The 19,482-nt window shown below is 59.1% G+C and overlaps 7 protein-coding genes across 7 annotated transcripts; 4 read left to right on the top strand and 3 right to left on the bottom strand.

The window, feature by feature from the left end:
- Positions 1 to 470: 470 nt before the first annotated feature.
- ACA1_072310 (uncharacterized protein) lies at positions 471 to 3,765 on the top strand (the record flags this gene model as incomplete). The annotated part of the gene is made up of 7 exons (XM_004353085.1): positions 471 to 909; positions 991 to 1,060; positions 1,141 to 1,262; positions 1,323 to 1,387; positions 1,468 to 1,561; positions 1,686 to 3,204; positions 3,294 to 3,765. 7 exons carry the CDS (start codon positions 471 to 473, stop codon positions 3,763 to 3,765), a joined length of 2,781 nt encoding a protein of 926 aa, XP_004353137.1.
- Positions 3,766 to 4,024: 259 nt separating this feature from the next.
- On the bottom strand, positions 4,025 to 4,462 carry ACA1_072320 (uncharacterized protein; the record flags this gene model as incomplete). Its single annotated transcript, XM_004353086.1, has 2 exons — positions 4,025 to 4,060; positions 4,145 to 4,462. 2 exons carry the CDS (start codon positions 4,460 to 4,462, stop codon positions 4,025 to 4,027), a joined length of 354 nt encoding a protein of 117 aa, XP_004353138.1.
- Positions 4,463 to 4,794: 332 nt separating this feature from the next.
- ACA1_072330 (Ubiquitinlike modifier-activating enzyme 1, putative) lies at positions 4,795 to 8,860 on the bottom strand (the record flags this gene model as incomplete). Its single annotated transcript, XM_004353087.1, has 12 exons — positions 4,795 to 4,963; positions 5,053 to 5,147; positions 5,226 to 5,438; positions 5,510 to 5,668; positions 5,743 to 6,100; positions 6,192 to 6,601; positions 6,669 to 6,793; positions 6,882 to 7,158; positions 7,249 to 7,392; positions 7,480 to 7,830; positions 7,900 to 8,555; positions 8,689 to 8,860. The coding sequence occupies 12 exons, from the start codon at positions 8,858 to 8,860 to the stop codon at positions 4,795 to 4,797; spliced, it is 3,129 nt and encodes a 1,042-aa protein (XP_004353139.1).
- Positions 8,861 to 9,213: 353 nt separating this feature from the next.
- On the top strand, positions 9,214 to 11,390 carry ACA1_072340 (Ser/Thr phosphatase family superfamily protein; the record flags this gene model as incomplete). Its single annotated transcript, XM_004353088.1, has 12 exons — positions 9,214 to 9,544; positions 9,627 to 9,671; positions 9,784 to 9,923; positions 9,998 to 10,109; positions 10,178 to 10,275; positions 10,344 to 10,408; positions 10,502 to 10,610; positions 10,683 to 10,750; positions 10,831 to 10,922; positions 10,995 to 11,137; positions 11,159 to 11,275; positions 11,361 to 11,390. 12 exons carry the CDS (start codon positions 9,214 to 9,216, stop codon positions 11,388 to 11,390), a joined length of 1,350 nt encoding a protein of 449 aa, XP_004353140.1.
- Positions 11,391 to 11,724: 334 nt separating this feature from the next.
- ACA1_072350 (ubiquitin carboxyl-terminal hydrolase) lies at positions 11,725 to 14,736 on the top strand (the record flags this gene model as incomplete). Its single annotated transcript, XM_004353089.1, has 12 exons — positions 11,725 to 11,904; positions 11,988 to 12,101; positions 12,221 to 12,377; positions 12,459 to 12,561; positions 12,658 to 12,745; positions 12,823 to 12,854; positions 12,993 to 13,123; positions 13,184 to 13,407; positions 13,488 to 13,710; positions 13,774 to 14,193; positions 14,272 to 14,563; positions 14,658 to 14,736. Coding segments are annotated over 12 exons (2,043 nt in total), but the record flags the coding sequence as incomplete, so codon positions are not given.
- A 734-nt stretch (positions 14,737 to 15,470) lies between these two features.
- On the top strand, positions 15,471 to 17,047 carry ACA1_072360 (UBX domain containing protein; the record flags this gene model as incomplete). The annotated part of the gene is made up of 3 exons (XM_004353090.1): positions 15,471 to 16,385; positions 16,488 to 16,608; positions 16,692 to 17,047. 3 exons carry the CDS (start codon positions 15,471 to 15,473, stop codon positions 17,045 to 17,047), a joined length of 1,392 nt encoding a protein of 463 aa, XP_004353142.1.
- A 145-nt stretch (positions 17,048 to 17,192) lies between these two features.
- Positions 17,193 to 19,440, bottom strand: ACA1_072370 (leucine rich repeat domain containing protein; the record flags this gene model as incomplete). Its single annotated transcript, XM_004353091.1, has 10 exons — positions 17,193 to 17,336; positions 17,505 to 17,599; positions 17,724 to 17,843; positions 17,949 to 18,099; positions 18,194 to 18,483; positions 18,563 to 18,668; positions 18,754 to 18,847; positions 18,954 to 19,042; positions 19,118 to 19,230; positions 19,347 to 19,440. Coding segments are annotated over 10 exons (1,296 nt in total), but the record flags the coding sequence as incomplete, so codon positions are not given.
- Between the last annotated feature and the right edge of the window lie 42 nt (positions 19,441 to 19,482).

The following is a 19,482-nucleotide window of genomic DNA, read 5'->3' on the forward strand; positions in this document are numbered from 1 at the left end:
TTACAACTCTGTCCTAGTTTTTGTTTCCTAGTTTCGATTTTCCTGATTGGTTGCTGCTCGGAAGGGTTGAGGTGTCGGAGCTAGCTACGTAATCAAGCTCCGACTCTACGTACCACCCGAAAACTCAGGGTACGTTGTGGGGAGTAGACATCAATGCTACGTGAAAGCGGGGCTGAAGACCACTGCCGTCGCGGATCACCAGCCGCATAGCTGAAGGCCTGCAGCCACGTAAGTTCTAGTTTGCTCGCCGGGAGGGGGTGAAGTGGTCTCATAAGCACCGCGTTGCAGTGTGCGCGAGCTCCTGATCGCTCTACGTTCTCCATTCGCTTTTCCATGTATTCTCGGAGGTCGCTCCGAACAGGGATCCAAAAGCCTTAGTCACAGTCGCACACCACACAGAAAACGCAACCATCCATACCACACCACACAACACACGCAACAAACCCCACACCTCCACACTTCAAACCAACATGGCCTGTCCCATGCGCGAGACCCGCACCAAGCCACCTCATTCGGAGAGGGAGCTCTTCTACCGCCTCATGAACGTGGAAGCCCACCCGGAGGTGGTGGAGCTCGCCCGCGCCTACCTGCCCTCCGCAATCGCCCAGGCCCGACGTCTGCGATGCGACACGGCCTGGGCCGACTTCGACTACTCGCCCGAGGCCCTCGAGCAGTTCCTCTGGGCCGACTACGACCGCGCCATGAACCAGTACGCGGCCTACAGCCGGGCGGTGGAGCAGGGCCGGGTCGCCACGATCCCGCGGGACGACATGGCCTGGTACCTCACGCAAGTGGCCCCCTCGAAGCTGGTCGACGGGTCGTGGCTCCAGAACGCGGCCCGGTGCGAACGCTTGGGTCGGGATCCCAGGCTCAACAAGATCCTCTCCAACCTCTTCGTCATCTACTCTGGTACGAAGACCACCACATCACATGCGCACATGCAATCAAATGTGTTGATGCGAGACTCACTATGATGGTGTTGGAGGGCAGAGGAGCTGGGCGAAGGCAAGCTGGAACAGAATCATGTGTTCATCTATCGCAAGCTGATGGAAGGCTTAGGGTGAGTTGCCGGTCACTATGAGCGCTCAGGCATGTTTTTTGACTCCTATGTGGATTGTGGCTCACTCCGCGTGTGTGCAGGGTGCGGCTACCACCGACAGAGAGTCGCGAGTTTGCCTTCCTGCAGCTCTTCGAGGACTGTGCCCTGCGGTGTGCAGTCGCCCAGATGAGCCTATCACAATTCCCTGTCGACATGCTCCCAGGTAACCGACACAACCAATACCCATCAACTCCCAAAGACTCACTTGTGGACCTTCTGACAGAGATTCTGGGATTCAATCTGGCCTTTGAGCAGCTTCCGCTCCACCTCTTGATCACTGTCCACCAGGTGAGCACTCTTCTGCTTCCTTTTTGTGCGTTTCTCGCACATAAGCCACCAAAAGAACTCTCACCCATGATGTTGGTCAGATGCGCGAGCTGTCCATGGACCCGTACTACTACCAGCTGCACATCTCTATCGATAACTCGGACACCGGGCACGCCCGGATCGCCATCGACACCGGTACGATTGATTTGTGTGTGCGTGTGTGTGTCGTGTGTGTCGTGTGTGTCTTGAGGGTGTCGTGTGTGTGTGTGTTGGGTGTTGGGTGAGTTAGGGGCGAGCGGCTGACCCAGGCATTGTGCAGTGAACCTGTACATGGACTACATTCGGGATCAGGAGGGCTCCGAGGAGGCTGCACGCCACTGGGACCGGGTGATGGACGGCTTCTTCCTGGCCAACCTGCCGTTCCCGGGCGAGGGCCGGCTGCAGAGCATCAAGCGAATGCTGGACCACCCGAACGACCACCTCATCAAGCAGCAGCCTGCAACCTCGAAGGTGGACACCCAGGCCTCCGAGCTTTGCGAGCGGATGAAGGAAATGATCGTCAAGAAGTCCAAGTTCGGAGCACGTATGCACGGTGAGCACCTCTACATCGGCGAGCTCAAGATCGACGAGTGGCTGAACAACATCGTCGCCGAGGCCGAGCGCGAGCACAACAACAGCTCTCTTGATTCAGCTCCATCGCCTTCATCATCGCTGTGGGTCGATCGTTTTCTCGACGCCCTCTTCGGCTCGCACTACGTCGACGCCGAGCGGCCCGGCGAGAGCGCCTTAGTCACGCAGGTGTGCGGGTTCGGCGGACCCATGTTCCACATCTTCACCAAGGCCGAGCTGCGGCTCATCACCGACTGGCTCAACGAACGGGCCAGCTTCGACCAGCACCAGCCCACCGGGTGCGGAGTGGTCGCGAGACCGACAGAGCCTGCAAATTACGACGAAGAGCGGAGGGCGGTGGCGCAGGCGATGGCGGAGCTGGTCGAGAAGAAGCGGAAGCGAGGGATGCGCGCCCACGGCAACCGCACGGTGACCGGCGACGACGGGCGGCCCGTGAAGATCAACGATCTGCTCCGGAGCGAGAGCGCCTCCGCGTCCAGCATCCTGGCCGCGATGCGCAGCCACTACGGGCTCGGCGGCGGCGACGCGGCGGCCACCACCACCAATCCGTTCCTGCGGGCGTTCCTCCCCGACGGCAGCATGGCCAAGTTCTTCGGCGCCGAAGAAGTTGAGGTGGTGCGCCGCTGGGTGGCGCTGGGCGGTCCGCTCCCCATCTCATCCACCGGCTCCGACGACGACAGCGCGCGCCAGGACCAGCAAACCAGTCCTCGGGGCGAGACCCGGGCCGGCGCAGAGACCAGCCCGCGCTGGGGCGACGAGTGCGAAGGGACGGCGAGCGAGCTCGCGCAGAGAGTGGTCGACGCGCAGTCGCGAGAAGAGGACCCGCAACGACGCGCCCAGTTGGTCAAGCGCTACGTCGCGCAGGAGCTGAGCGAGACCAGGAGCTCGCTGGGACAGAACGCGGGGCTCGATTTGACCACCACCCGCGACTGGCGGAGGCTACAGGCCCGCGTGGCGTCGCTGGCCGACGCGCGGCTCGATGAGCTCAGCAGAAGCGGCAGCATTAGCGCAGGGGCGGTGGTCGACTGGTTCCTGCCCTACTGGCTGAGCGAGGCCGCCCCGCTCCAGGGCTTGTTCGGCACGCCCGCGCTCCACGCCACCGAGCTGGGCTGCGCCCTGCTCCGGGTGCTCATGCGCACCTGGGGCTACCCCGATCTCGCCAGTCGGTCCGACATCCAGCAGTACCTCGACGCCGCCGACCAGATCGGGTACACACTCACACGACACACACGACACAACACACACACACACGACACACACACAATGCCACACAACACTCATGTTCGACGCGTAACAGGGCAGCCTTGCCGGACTTGAGGGCCTGGAGTGCGGAACGCAGGGCGTTGCTGCTGGTGCAGGCCGTCGGCGCGTTCCCGTCGACGTTCCTGCCAGAGGCCGTCGGCATCGCGCTCTTCCTGGCCATGTGGAACCACCACTCGTGGCAGCGCGCCCAGCTGCGGATCTTGGACTCGCGGGCCACGGAAAAGGTGGTGGTCCATCGCGAGGAGGACAAGGCCGAGCGACGCTTCGGCAAGCACCTGGCGTGCTTCCGCGAGGTGATGGCGCTGCTGGACGGCGAGCAGGTCGAGCGCGCGGGCCTCGGGTTCAACTCGATGGTGCGATTGGCCTCCACCTCCACCACCATTGCGGAGACGAGGGAGAGCAAGGCAGTGACAAAGTGGCAAGCGGAGCTCGAGCGCATGTGGCAGCGTTCCGTCGCGGCACAAGAAGCCCAAGGCAGCGACACCACCCTCTCCGCCGCCATGTGACCAACACAACACAACGTGACTTCCGCAGAACAAGAATATTTCCAAACCAATTCCAGACCGTGGTCACATGGCGGCGGAGAGGGTGTGCGGAGTTCTTTCCGCGGAAGTCCAAGGAACACCAAATCGAGACCAGTGCTCGTTTCCGCCCCGCGCAGCAAACGACCTACCTATAATTTTATCTGACACACCTTCCACCTCTCTGGTCCTCGTGTTCTTGGCCGGCCCGGTGTCTCAGGTTGTCATTTTGTGGGCTCGTTTGCTAGACTGGGTCGCCGTATGCGGCAGTGGTCAGCTCCTGCACCGTTCAAAAAGCACAGGGAAAGTGAGCCACGAAGATGTCGCACACACACACCATGAATGTGGGGGGGGGGAAGCATACGTCGTGGTGTTGGCTGCCTGCGGGCTTGTGGGTGGCGAAGACGCCCGACAGACGCTTGAGCTTGGCGAACAGGCCACGGTTCTCGGGCGACTGCCGCTGGTGGGCGCCCCCTTGGTTGGGCGACGAAGCGGAACCAGAAGACGAAGAGGAGGAAGACGCAGAAGAAGATGATGATGAGGGCGGAGAGGGGGCGCTCTGGCCGGTTTGGTACAGGTCGGGCTGGTTTTGCACGGCCCAGTCCTCGTCGGGTCCGCCCGCGATATACTCGTGGTGGTTGTAGTAGCACGTCGGGTTGGGCAGCGACTCAAAAGATGACATGGTCTTCCTACGATGTTGTCTGCTGTTGTGGTGTTGTGGTCGTGGCGTGTAGTTCTCGAAGTTGAGGAGGAGCGGCGAGAAGACTACAAAAGAAGTTGGAGGACGGCGGTCAGAGCTTGATAGACGAGGTGGGACGGCCCCAGTTGAGCCAGCACAGCACGGCCATTCCATGCATCGACTAATCAGCTCCAAGACGAGTACGGTGGTTTTTCCTCAACTCCGACTAAAGCTGGCCGACATTTCACGGGATAAATGGCGTAAAGTTCCCGATGCTGACGTCATTGGCCCATTTTATGTTCATAAAATGCGACTAATCAAGCTCGCAAACGCGCTCAAGAAGATTCGGGAGTCTGGGGGCTCTTCTTGACCACCTTCTTCCTCTTGCTGGTGAGCCAGTACCGGACGGGCGGGCCGTTCACATCGGAGCCGTCGTCGTTCTCGAACGTGACGATCAGGTCCACATACTTCTGGCCCTTCTCGCGCCCGATGAGCCGGCGGAGCCTGGGTGTGCGAGGTGGATGTGGTTCATAAACACCGGATTGAGAGAACAGTGGGAAGAAGAAGAAGAAGAAGAAGAAGAGGAGGCGTACTTCTTGGGCAGTCGCGAATCGTGGCCGGGCATCAAGGGCACGTAGACCATCTGCACGCCCTGGAAGACGCCCGTAACGGTCAAGCCGTACTTTTTCTGTCGGTGAACGTTTGAAAAAGAAAGTTTGGTGTTAGTGAAGTGGAGAAGTTTGGAACGAGGGGGGGAAGAGCGAACCTTGAAGTGATTGCAGAAATCGGAGAGGGTGATGTCGCCCATCTTGAGATCCCATTGGTCCCAGATGGTCACGCTCACCGAATCGGTGATCTTGGTCTTCTCGGCCGGCGACGGCTCGGCGAACTGGAACATGGGCAGGCCGAGGTTCATGAAGGCGTTCTTGTAGTCCTCCATCTTCACCTTCTTCACGATCTTGATCAACTCGATCGACACCTAGACGTCCTCTGCCGCATTAGCGCGCGAACTCGAGAATGACTAGAATGTACGCTGTCTGGTGGACGTACGAGGCCGGAAACGGCGGCCGTGGTGGTGGCGATGGCAGGCATGATGCGACCGGCAATGCGCTTTGTCTTGAGCCTGTCGGCCGGCGCAATGGCGTAGTTGTAGGCGCGCAGGTTGGACGTCGCCGTGATGAAATCGATGTGGAAGTTGGCATCGTTGTCCTGTTGGTTGTGTGGCGAACACGGTCAGGCCAATATAAAAGGCTCGAGCTCTTCGTCTGTGCGATGTACGTTACCTTCTCAAACTCCTCGGGGAACATCTGGTACTTCTCCTTGTGGACGAGCAGCTCCTTGATCCTGTCGATGGCCGCATTGAAGGCGGCCTCGTCAAACTCGGCGGCCTGCTGGATCTTGGCTTCGATGTCCTCCTTCTTGGCGTTCTCGTCGGTCTCGATCACCTTGTTCTGCTTGGGCTGGAAGGCCGGGACCGGCACCTCTTCGCAGATCTTACGGAGGTAGTCGTTGTCGGCTTCGTTCCTGGGATCGTGGTGAGTGGGCACCACGCCCCAGACCTTGGCCCACAGGCACGCCGAGTAGCGCACGTAGTCCAGGTGGAGCGAGTTCTTGGGATCAAACTGCACCGGCGTAGGCGGCCTGCGCCCACCATGCACCACAACACCGCCATCAGTCCCCGCGCGTCACGGTGGTTCCAGGAACACATGTGCCGAGTTTTAGGCTAACGCACCTCTTGGCGCCGGACCAGAACGGAGTGCCCTCCTTGGTGGTCATGTCGAGAGGGAAGTTGTGGAGGAGCTGGAGGATCTTGTTGCGGAAGTATTTGTCGAACTTGAGCCTGCCGTAGGCGATGCACTCCTCGAAGCTGTTGGGCCGGCTCTCGAGCATCTTCAGCGCGTGTTGCGCGTTCTTGAGCTTGTTGCCGGGCTGCGTGCGCAGTTCCTCGATCACGTCGCTTTCGGCGAGCAGCTTGTTCAGCTCCTGCGGCTTGAGGGAGAACAGGTTCGCGAACTTGTCCCTGGCCCACTGGATGGTGTGCTGGATCTGGTTGGGGAAGCTCTTCAATGTACAGAAGGGCACGTCCTTCTCCGGCGGGTCCCTACGCGAGCCGTACGACTCGGTGAGGAAGGGCACGATCACCTGCGCAGGCGGGTAGTCATGAGCATACACCGCACATAATCATAAAAAGAGGGGAGGTATGGCGTACTTGAACGTGGCCCTTGGTGCTGAGGGTACCAGACTCAAGCAGGGGTCGCTGGTTGGTCACACACCGACCATCGACGTACAAACGAGCCTGCACGTTGTCCAGAGCGTTCACCACGATGTCCAGCGCTGTCGGCACGCAAACGAGTTAGGCAACGCTATGCCGGCTAACAGTCGCAACGCAGAGAGAAAAGGCTCAAGAAGGAGGAGCGAGTACTCTTGAAGAAGCCATCGGTGTAGAGGTTCTCGGACTCTTGGCCCACCTTGTTGAGGTGGGCGTCGACCTTGAGGGACGGGTTCATGGCGATCGCCGCGTTGGCCGCGCTGGTGGACTTGGGCTTCTGGATGTCCTTGGGCCTGAAGAGGAACTGCCTGTTCAGGTTGCTCTTCTCGATCAGATCGTTGTCGGTGACCGTGATGAGACCGTCACCACCGCCCACGCCGAGCATGGCAAAGTTCTTCAGCATCTCACAGCCGATGGCGCCAGCACCAATCTGCACACACGCCAGAGCCGCCACCATAGTGTGTTAGTACTGCAGCGATCCAGAACATACTGCAAACGCGTGGACGGTCTGACTGTGTACCATGAAGATTCTCAGCTGCTGGAGTTGGGCGTTGACGTCCTTGCCCAGACACACGACCTGAGCGTCGTATCTGTTGCCCTCGGGTTGGCACTGCGCGGCATCGACGTCCTCGCCAGGGAGCACCTCGAGCACGTCCATGTACAGCTGTGGCGATAGGAACGGATGAACACAGAGAGAATCGGTTGACAACGGTTACGTGACATGGTATAAAGAAGAAGAGGAGCAGCGTACCCATTGGTGGAGAGGAGCGAACTTGCCGGTGATCGACTTGATACCCTCCTGCGCCACAACGCCGCCCAAGAAGGCGGTGATGCCTACCAGGCTGCCCTGCGAGGTGAAGGCCAGCTTCTCGAGCAGCTTCTCGTCGACGGTGATCTTGTCGCTCTTCTGTTCGTTCAGTTCCTTGGCCAGCGCCACAAGCGCGGCGGCGTCCTCCTTGTTCCAGGGCGCCGGCAGACGCTTGTTCTTCTCCGCAAAGGCGTCCAAGGCCTGCGCGCCGAGATGCAGCTGCATCGGGTTCTCCATCTTGGCCCAATCCGCGATCACGATGTCGGGCTTCTCGATGGCCTCTGCCAGAGGGAGCTACAATGCGCACGACTCGGGTCAGCAAAGCAGTTCTGATATCATAGAAACAATAGGAGAAAGGCGTACGAAGGACATCTCGACGGTCTTCTTGACCTCGGTGGCGATGCCTCCGCTGACGTAGTCGCCGAAGCTCGAAGTATCGCCGATGCTGAACTCGTAGGGGTTGATGGTCTTCACCTCGAACACCTTGCCCTCGTTCAGCTCGTTCATGCCCTTGACCTCCTTGAACTGCACCAGCATGCCGTCCTCCAGGCCGTGCTTGGACTTGTCCAGCGTGCGCACCACGCCCGGGTTGGCCTTGGTCACGTGTTCGATCATGATCTCCAGCGGCTCCTCGCCGTTGATGTCGTGCACCTCGAACTTGTCGCCAAAGTCGCAGAAGGCCCAGCAGAACACGCCGCGCACGTCGGCCGAGATGAAGGCGATGCCGCGCGCATGGCAGTACGCGTTGATCTTCTTCTGCAGGTGCAGCGGGGTCTCGGTCAGAATGACGCACTTGAACTGATCGAAGAAGGCGAGGTCCTCCTCCTCGAGGTTGGCCGTCGAGGTGCTGATCTTGACGTAGGGGTTGAGCTCGATCACGTGCGGCGCGCTGAGCTCGGCCCTGTTCTTGCCCAGGCTGCTGTCGCTCACGAAGAACTGCGAGGCCTGGTCGAACGTCGTTGCTACACGCGTGTCGTGCAGGGTCAGAGCCTTCACGCCTGCCAGGGCGATGTTCTTGGCTGGACCACGCCACAAAGAAAGAGAAGTGGTGAAAAGTTGCTACCAGGCTGAACCTCACGGGTCATCATTCAAATGGCAATAAAATTGAAATTAATAAAAAGGATGGACTTATATGCATGAAGGGGGCAGTACCGATTTCAACGCCCAGACCACCAAGGCCGCTCAAGAACACGTTGGAGTCGGCCATCTTGGTCATGGCCTTCCCGCCGTAGACGTAGTACTGGCGCGAGTAGAGGTCCATGTCGATGTTCTTGGCCTCCTCGGGCACATCGAACGAAGCGGGTCCCGTTGGCACGACTTCCATATTTTCTACGCTACGACCCGATGTCGAAGAAGAAGATGAAGATGTGGTAAATGAGGTGCCAATTGGCGAGTGAGTGTCTTTCCTGCTTTTCTTCGTAGCCCTTACGAAGTGACGGTCCTTCTCTTCAGCTTCCTCCTCTCCGTGAGGGTCGTGATCGTCTTGCTGTTCGGCCTTCCTCGCTTGTTCAATCGGGTGAGTGTCGCTGTGGGCACGCTTCATGTCTCGTTCGCGTAGCCAGGCCAAATCCCACAATATCCCAGCTTCACCAATTCAGTCTTTCCCTCCAATTCTTTCCCCGAATTGATGACGTCAGCAAAAAAAGCTGTTTTTCATATCTTTTTGTGGGCCAGAAGATGGACAACGGAGGGGACTTGTGGGAAGAGTTGCCAGACGAGCTGGTGTTGGAGGTGAGGAAGTGGCTGCGAACGTCCGTGCGAGACTTGGTCGCTTGGGCCTCGACCTGCAGCCGCTTCCTCCACCTGACCAACGAACCCGCCCTCTGGGCGGGCCTCTTCTCGCTCGCGATGGCCAAGGCGCGAAGTTGGCTGCCGCCCGATTGCCTCAAGGTGCTCGAGGAAGAGGAGAACGACCAGGCCAGCAGTGGTGGCAACATGGGGGCTGTTTCTGTGTTCGGCCAGGTGGCCATCAGCACCGAAAGCAGCCTTGAGGCCTTGCCTTTGGCTGGTGCGTAAACTTACGCCCACCGCAGTCGTGCCGGAAGTTTCTGTTCTTCATGCTACTCACCTAGCCGAATGTCCTTGTGCAGGAGCGACGTTGGCACAGGTGTTCGCTTGGCACTGCGAGCGGAAAGGTGTGCAGCCCTTTCCTCCGTCTCGAGGTACACACATGTGCACTCCGCACAGTGCCGAGTGATTGTGCACAGGTCTCTTTGTCTGTTGCGCTCACTCTCGCACGTGATGCAGTGCGCTCTTTCGTGACGTGGAAGGAATGTTACCGGTGGCACTGCCGCGAGTTGTTGGATGCCAGCAATCCAGAACGCCTGGCCGGCCTGCAGCGCGGGCACCTGCCGTCCTTGTTCTCCCTGTTTGCGCTCTGCCAGCAGGTGAGCACCATTCACCCACCCTCGCTGCCGCCACACCCGCTGAACCAATGTGTGCATGTGATCATATGGTGCAGGCGGTCCGGGTGGTGAAAACCGAACGCAATGTGTTGCATATCAAAGGCCCGATTGTGGTCGTGGGCAACATCATGGCCCAATATGTCGACCTGCTTCAGATTCTAGTGTCGAGTGCGTTGCCACCTCTCATTCTCTCTCCACACGCACAATCTTACAACTCATTCCCCTTCCCTACTTAGATGGCGAACCGCCGGAAACGAGGTACCTCTTCTTGGGCGACTACGTGAACCGCGGGGAACACAGCATCCTCACCTTGTCCCTCTTGCTGGCGCTCAAAGTACCAACTGATCTCCGACTTCGCTTCCTCCTAGCCATCATTCTCTTTCTGTACTCATGCCTTCTCAGGTGCGCTACCCGGCTCATGTGCATCTCCTCAGGGGCAACCACGAGTCCAAGGGAATGGCTTACCAGTGCTCACACCTCCTCCTTCCTGCACCTCTCTCTACCTCTCTTCTGCTGCGTGGCCTCACCTTCATTTCGTCGCCACTCTTGCGAATCGACAGATACAGTCTCCACGAGGAATGTCCGGGGACGTACGGTACTGGCGTGGCCCTGGAACTTTTGTTCGAGGTCTTCCGTTGCCTCCCGTTGGCAGCCGTGGTCAACGAGACAGTAGGCGCACCCCTCTCCACATACTCGCTGCACCAACTAAGTGGTGATCTCCTACACTTTCGTTACACGAAGATCTTCTGCGTTCACAGCGGGCTTAGTCCCTCCGCAAGCACAATCGAGGATCTGGCTCACATCGATCGGTACAGCAATCCCTCATTTACTAACTTGCCGTGGTGTGTAGTTGCCCTTACCTTTTGCTTTCCGCCCCACATAACACCAGATTCAGCCAAAATGATGAGACGGAGGGAATAATGGTCGACCTTGTGTGGTCGCACCCAAACCCTGACGAAGGATGGGGAATCAATCCCGCGGGTACGTCTGACATACATCACCGAGAGGTTGGTGGGGCTCACCTCGCTGACTCCACAGCGTCTGGTCGACCAGGTGCTGGATATGAGTGGGGTCCGGACATCACTGCGACTTGGTGCGCTCAAAACCGCCTGGAGAAGATAGTGCGCGCACAGTTCACCATGGAGGTACTGGTGGAGGTCAAGCTGGCCATCCACAACGACGAGCAACTCCCACGTGTGACACTCGTTTTTATATAGGGCTACGAGTGGCATCACGACAAGACAGTGTTGACGCTGTGCAGCTCACCCAACTACGTGCGGCGGTGCGGGAACAAGGGCGCGGTGCTGCTCATCTCCGACTCTGGCGAACTCACTGTGTACGCGACACGCAACACGCAACAAGACACGACACAACGTGAAGACTGCACTGTTGTTTTCACTCACCCTTGCGCTTGGCCAGTTCCATATTTTTCGAGTCCGTGAGTGTTGATGCAGAGTCCATGCCCTTTTGGGGAATACCGGCACAATAACGGCACCAAAATAAATAAAAATATATCAAAATAAATTTGCGTTGGTGTTTGTCGTTTCCTGTTTCTATTTCACCTTTCATCAAATACGCGCGGCAGGGCTCATCTATCCACACCTGAAGTCTGCGATCGTCCAGAGCTCATCTATGCTAGGACGCATATTTTCCGAGTGGGACCAACGTACGTTGCAACTTACCTTGGTGGATATGATTGAGATGGTAGAAATCTGATGAGTTGGCTCTCCTCTACTTCGCCTAATCTGCAGCCGGGCGTACAAGGCAGGGCTCGCCCCCCAGGCCGTCTCCACCACCCGCGCCGGGTGAGGTGGGCAAGGGCCTGGAGAACAAGGAGGGCCAGAACAACTGCTTTCTCAACGTGGCCATCCAGAGCCTGTGGCACCTGCTGCCCTTCACCTCGCGCTTTGCCAACTGCGAGCACCACCAGCACCGAGAGCACTGCGTCTTCTGCGCCCTCAAGGTATGTAGGCTCTCTTGGCGATCGCACCCAAACGAGTAGAAGCCGGAGGACCTAAGTTCGCGCTCGTGTCTATGTCCGTCTAGGTGATCCTTACCAACTTCGAGTTCAGCGAAGAGGCGGTGCTGCCTCCGCAAGTGCTGCGGATAACGCTGGATTCTCTGTACAGAGCCGAGGGCAAGTTCAAGCTTGGCGAGATCGTACTATTCTCTCCGATCTCGCGTCGTGTCGTGTCGCGTCGCGTCGCGTCGTGTCGTGTCGGTGTGTGCGTCGTTTTTGGTACTCACCTGCGCCACTGTACTGGACTTCTCAAACGCAGGAAGACGCGGCCGAAACGTTGGAAGCCATCCTCGAAAACCTGCACGAATGTATAGCGGCCGATCAGCAGGCACCGCCCGGCCACCTGGAGCAAACGAACAAAGACGCCGACGTCGACAAGGGGTGCCAGCCTCCCTGCGTCGCCCACCAGGCCTTCGGTACCACGCCACACCCGCAGCTCTCAATGGCCTGAGTACTGAATGCACTGCTGATCGCGGTCCGCACTGCGGTCGTCTCAGGCATTGACGTGTTGGAGCAAATCTCGTGCCCTCGCTGCCAGGAAGATTCCGAGCCTCTTGTGTCCTCGTCGTGGCTTTACTATGTATATAGCTCGAGTATAAGGTGCGTACACGGCATGTGTGCGTCGCGGCTTCGTTGGAAAAATGGTAATCGCGGTAGATGCCTGACTCCCTGTTTGTCGCGTCTCCGAACGTGCAGAAAGCTGCGCGAGAGCCATTCGAGCATGTCATTCGGCGAAATCCTGCACACGATCGCCGATCAGGACCGACGAACCTGTCCCAATGAAGTACGCTGCCCACTCACGCCAACGAAGCGTTGCTGTCGCTCGCAACGTTGGTGGTTCCGTTGCTTACACCACTGCAGCGGTGTAAACAGGAAGCCTGCCCTGTCAAGCGGTACTTGCTGCGTGAGCCTGACATATTTACATTGGGTGCGTGTATCCTCCTTTTTCCGTTCAAACGGTGATACTAATAAAATATATATATAAAAATAATACTAATAATATTTTTAATACTAGACCTCGTGTGGGACAGCGACGCGCCTTCGCCCGCGGTCATTGTCGACGTGCTCTCGAGCATCTCAACGACCCTCGTACTCGACCGCGTCTTCAACGGCGGCGCATCTCCGCGCCGCTACCGCCTGAAGGGCATGATCTGCTACTATGGTACTCACCGCCCGCATCGTTACGTGAACGCTCCTAATCAAGAGCCTGCACCCACTACAGGCAAACACTATGACGCCTACTTCTACAATCCTCAACGCGGCCGATGGGTCGTGTTCGACGATGCCACCGTGAAGGAAGTGGGCCCGTCCTTCGACGATGTGATCAACAAGTGCCGGCTGGGCCACTTTCAGCCTTCGATCCTCTTCTACGAGGGAGCGGCCATCGAGGAGAAAAAGAAGCCAGCTGCCGAGTCCGCCCCGAAACCCGCAATGACGCTTGACCAGGTATTGCTCGTGTGTGTGTGTGTGTGTTTGTGTGGTGTGGTGGGCGCACTCACTGAGACGATATTATTGTTACCTGGTAGCCACTGGTCGACCTCAACTTCGACGAACCCAACAAGGAGGGAGGGAACACGGCTCCAGTCCAGCGCAAAGCAGCTGATAATAACCACGCCCGCCCGATCCCCATCACGAATTCTAAACCCGACCCCGACCCCGAGTACAAGCAGACCAAGCGGTATCTCAAGGACTGCCTGGTCGACGTCATCACGCTCATCGAAATGGTCTCGTCGCCTCCGCTGCAAGTCGGTACGTCAACCTTCCCTCTCCCCCAACGTCGCCAGCGCAGAGCTCTCACCCGTAGTCTACCAGATCTGGAGATTCTGTTGGTGACGGCCACCAGCCTGCTGGGCAACATCAACGAGATCGTGGACGCGTTCGAGCGGCGGCGTGCCTCGCAGGAACAGAAGCACGGGAGCGACTGGGCTTACTCGCTGACCGAGGTCGACGATGCGGCGGTCTCGGCGCGCCGGCGGCTCGGCGAGCTGACCCACCACACGACGGACCTCAAGCTCCAGCGCGGCCGGCTCATCGACCGAATGAAGCACTACGAGGCGGCCGTCAAGTCCGCGCAGAAGCACCGGGTCGGCATGCAGGCCGCCCAGATGATGGAGGCCGACCTCGTGCTGAGCGTGCTGAGCGGACTCAAGAACACGCTCGAGGCCATCACCCTCCTCCACCACGCCGACCGCCAGAGGGCCAAGGCCACGAAGCCAAGCCCTAGCCCGCCGAGTCTCCCGCCGCGCCCGACCGACGCAGTCATCGACGGCGGACGATCGCCGCCGCACGGCACGTTGGGGGCCTACGCAGGTCCCTCACCCACGCTTCATTTTGCGCAGCCGACCTCGTCGTCGCTGGCGGCAGCGTCATTCACTCCGCCGGTGTACTTCATTCCGCCGTCGCCCGCCCCGCTGCTGGCCAGCCCGTCGGCAGTCAGTCCGCCCCACCACGGGCCGTACTACGGCGGGACGCCACTAGCGCCCTCCGCATCTCCTCCTGAGGTGGTCCTTCTCCCGTCCCAGATCGCCCGCGGAAGAACCGCACGAGCCGTCAGGCCTGTGTACACCACCACTCCGCCCACGCGACCTCTCGGCGGGCCCAGGTCCGTTATGCGTGTGTTTGGTTGGTTGCGTGTGTGTGTAGTCGTGCGTGTGCGGTCGTGTGCGATTGTCGTTGGTGGCTGACAATGCGCGCAGGTACCAATGGAACTCGTACACACGGGATTGGAGCCCGATTGAGGACCTCTCCGACTTCCTCCGGTTCGACTCTCCATAGACAGACCACAACGTAACTACTTGCCTGTAGTGCTGGAGGAGCAACAGCAACAACAAAAAGAGAGGAGCGATCGCGGATGGTGTGACGAGGTTTTGGGGGGAGGGGGGTAGTGGAGTGCATCCGAAGTAACACCCTTCCTTCGGCGCTCCTCCATTCTTTGCGTAGATTGGTCCGTCCCTCTTGATGGTCAGCCGAGTTGATGAGCCCAAGCTTGTGGGAAGGGCAGAAATCGAGCTTTTTCTGTGGGCTGGGGCACAACTGCGCCGGGCGGCAAGCCCATTCTCCCTTTATTCCTGATGAGAACCACAAGGGGTGGGTTGGTGGCTGGCAACAGGACAGGAATGGAGGAGGGGCCTGCATTCTGGGTACGGAGGAGCGCCGAAGGAAGGGTGTTACTTCGATATATTGTCGCCAACAGAACTTGATCATCAACCCCCCCCCCACCCTCCGCTGTCGCTCCTCCCTTTTGTTGGGTGGGCATGGCTTGAGTACCAAGCAATCCGAAGCAAAGTCATTGCATTTCCATCGAAAATTCTACTTTCTGTTCCACCTCAGCCAAGTTGCACGGGAATTTCTGCTCCTTTCCTGATCCGTTTCGCCGGCGTCTGTCTCGTCTAAGCATGAACGCGGAACGTCTCAAACATCCCTTCTCAGTAAAGCCCCATCCGCAGGTGCTAGCTCCACACACACCTCAAGCAACCAACACTCCCCAAACAAACAACATCACGGTGAGAATGCACAGACTGATGCGAAAGCTGAGGCGAGAGCTGTCGTTGAACGGCCACCATCAGCATCTCAGCGAGGAGGAGGCCATGCGACAGGTGCTTCTGCAGCACGCTCTGGCCCGACAGGAGGAGCAGGAGAGGTGGCAACGCTTGGCCTTCGCAGAAGCAGAGGCCCAGCACCAGGCGGCCCTCGCCGCTGCATCGATGGCACCAGCAACCCCTCCATTTTTAGCTCCGAACTACGCGGCCTACGTAAACCAGGCGACGGGGATACCGCAGTGGACTGGAGCGGCGGCCCCGGGTCCCTACGCCCAGCCGATGGCGAGTTTAACTCCGAACGTGGCCGACGAGGAGGTTCAGGTGCAACGGGCGCTGGAGGAGTCGCGGCGCGAGGAGGAAGAGCGAAAGCGAAGGCAGGCGGCGGCCGAAGAGGAAGAACGAAGGGCGATCGCCCAGCGGCAGCGAGAAAGCGAAGAGGAGTTCTACAGGATGCAGCAACGACAAACTGCCTTCATCCACGACGTCGAGCATCAAGAAGACGAAGAAGAAGATGAAGAAGATGACGAAGCGCGCCGGGCAGCGCTGGAAGAAGCCAAGCAGGTCCAGCTCGCCCTCCAGCTCTCCCTGGCCGAGCAGAAGCTTCGAGCCCGTCCACAGCAGCAGCAGACCTGGGACGGCCTGCGGGCCGAGGGCTTCGCTGACGACGAGCCATCGCACCACTTCTTCGATCATGGCGGCCACCACGAGGCCTACGACCGACGGAAGGGGAAGGAGAAGGTGGTCGATGACGATGAAAAGGAGGACGGAGGCGCGGATGATGAGCGCGAACTGGCCCTGCGGCTGTCTCAGCTGGTGCACTTGCCGCCGGAGGCGCGTGCTCGGGAGGAGCAGGCCATCTACCGCGCAGCGCTCATCAACGAACAGGTTTGCATTCGTGTTTGTGACGCACGCATCACGCACCACACACGCTCACCAGACGACACGACACCACACGACACACAGAATCGAGAGTTTCAGGAGTCACAGCGGACAGACATGGTGAAGGAGGACCAGAAGCTCCAGGAACAGATCGAGCGCGACCGCGCCCTCGCGCTAATCGCACGCGCTCGAAACAAAGAAGCTGCACTCCTGCCCGAACCGCCCACAGGTGTGTAACACACACACACGCACGCACACACACACGACACACACACACACACACACGGACTCATGTGAAGTGTCAACACACAGGCACGGAGGGCGCAACGGAGCTGGTGGTGCGGATGCCGGATGGCGGGCGTACGCGCAGGCGTTTCCCGCCCGACGCCACCCTGCAGGCCATCAAGGACTGGGTCGACGTCGAGCTGGCCAAGTCGCACCAGACCGAGCTCGACAAGCTGAGCATTGTCAACGACGACGACAACGACAACGACAACGAAGAGGGCGAGGCGGTGGCAGTGGTGCGGACCCAGGCCGGGTCGTATCTGGTGGGCGGCTATGACCTTGTGACGGATTTCCCGCGGCGCGCGTTCACCGACATGCGCGTGAGCGCGAGCCAGGCCGGCCTTTGTCCTCGCGCCCTGCTCAACCTTTCCCGCAAGCAATAACCAACCACGCGCTCGTGTGTAGCGTGACACTCACGACACGACACGACACGACACGAGCATGTGTAACATTGTGTGTACATAGTTTTTTATTTCTAAACAAACGGGTCATGTAGCTGGACACAGTCACAGTCCTGGGAGGGTTCGACTACTTGCGTACGAAGAGGTAGGTGCCCTGGGAGGTGTTCATGAGGTCGTCCAGAACCAGCCCGGTCAGCTGCTGCACCAGCTCCGCTCCCTGGTTGGTCACCTTGGTGTTCCACATGTTGAAGTTACGCAACGCCGCCAGCTCCTGCACACACACACGACACACACACATGTCACGGCACGCATCAGCCCAGCCACACACATGACACACGACACACACGACACACACGACACACGACACAACACGACACACACAAGATAAACAAAAAATGAGCGGCCAGAGGCAAATGTGGGACTGGAGGCGAGTTTGTACCCCGATGTGGGCGAGACCCGAATCGGTGAGCTGGTCGCAGCCCACGTCGAGCGCCGTGAGGTGCGGATAGCGGCCCTTGGCCAGCTCCAGGAGGCCTGCACAGCTCTTGGTCATTCAAGAACAACTCAATCGAGTGTGTGCGTGTGTGCCGTGTGTGCCGTGTGCCGCGTGCCGCGTGAGCAGAGGAGGACGTGCCTTTGTTGCCGAAGCGTGGGCAACCGGTGGTCTTGAAGGAGGTGAGCCGGTGGAGGACCGTCAAGTAGCGCGAGAACTTCCCCCCGACGTTGGTGTAGGGCAGCGAAAGCGCAGTCAGATTCGGCAGCTTTGCCAGTCCCGGCCCTGCGCGACGCACACACGCGCCCACACCACCGCACACGCACACGCACACGCCTGTCTGTAATGCAGAAATGGGGCAAAGATGGCTCGGCGTGGTGTGGTACGTACCGAGCGCGCGGTGGGTGATGGCGGTCTTGCCCACGTCGAGCGAACGCAGCTGAGACAGCTCCATCAGCGCTGGGATGCCTTCATCAGTGAGCTCGGTCTTGGAGAGGTTGAGCAGCGTCAGCGACGACAGCTTGCCCACGTCAGCCGCGAACTGTAGACAAAATAACTTGGTCAGTCACCCACGCACGCACACACGACACACACACACACGACACACACTGACGCACGCGCACGCACGAACGCACCTGATCGGTGAAGCCGACGTTGAGCGAGATGTCGAGGTGGGTGAGCGAGGCGAGGGAGCCGAGGAAGGACCAGTCGGCGATGCCCGGGTTGAAGGCCAGGTTGAGCGTGTGAAGCGACGCGCCGAGGCCCTTGAGCAGCCGCACGCCGTCATCGCGCACGAGCGTCCTCGAGGCCTGGAAGTCGGTCAACTGGCGCACCTCACCGTAGTCCTCCTCCGCCCACGAGTCCGGCGCCTCCTTGCGCTTGAGCAGCGTGTAGAGCGCCTTGTCCGGGAATCGCGTGCCATTCACTGCCGCACACCACAATTGTTATTATTCCTGATTTCATAATAATATGAAACAAAATACAAAATAAAAATGATCACGTACCGGAGACGTCCTGGAGGTCTTCGAGGGAGTTGAGGGCGGCGAGGGCGTAGTAGGTGATCATGGTGCCGCCGACGTGGACCCTACGCAAGTTGGGGCAGTGGGTACCCTGATGCGCACAGCGTGCGGTGTGGGGCGTGGAGTCAGAGATGATTCCACGATAGACCCACGACGTCCTCCGCAGGGCGGCGTACGAGAGGGGCGAGGCCCGCATCGGTGATCCGCTTGCATCGATCGACGAACAGAGAACGCAACTGCGGCATGCACTTCAGACATTCTGCCAGTCCACTGGACATAACCAAGACCGAAGGCGTTAGACCCTCTCCGTGTGCGTGTGCGTGTGCGGTGGTGCGTGTGCGGTGGTACGTGTGCGTGTGCGTGTATGTGTGCGTACGTGTCTGTGATGCGATAGGAGTTGGAGAGGTCCAGATAGGTGAGCGACGAGTAGCCCTTGAGCACGTCCAGCCAGGTGTCCTCGACCGCCTTGATAAAGAAAACTCTGAGGAATGCACACAAGACTCGAAACATCAAAGTGAATAATGCCGGGCAGGGTCGTACCCTGATGTTGGAGAGGAACAGCGTCTCTACGGGGAATGCTTTGAAGAATTCCAGGGCTTCGAGCGTGAGCCGCTCCGTGCGATGTAGGTACAGCAAGATGCGCTCGATCACCTCTGTCCACACACACACACACACACACACACACACACAACAACAACAACAACAACACGTGCACCATTGAACGCTCGAACAGGCAGGGTGGTGCAAGTGCGGGGTGGGGAATGCTTACCAATGGGCAGTGCGGGCAGCTTTCTGGCAATGTGGGGCGCCTTCCAGCTCTCATCCGTGCAGATGAACTCCACGCACTTCTCCTTCAGCGGCACTGTGTTTGTCACACCCACGTCAGTGAACCAACACACACACAC

The sequence above is a fragment of the Acanthamoeba castellanii genome (genome assembly GCF_000313135.1).
Source record: "Acanthamoeba castellanii str. Neff unplaced genomic scaffold scf7180000084603, whole genome shotgun sequence".
Classification (NCBI taxonomy): domain Eukaryota; phylum Discosea; order Longamoebia; family Acanthamoebidae; genus Acanthamoeba; species Acanthamoeba castellanii.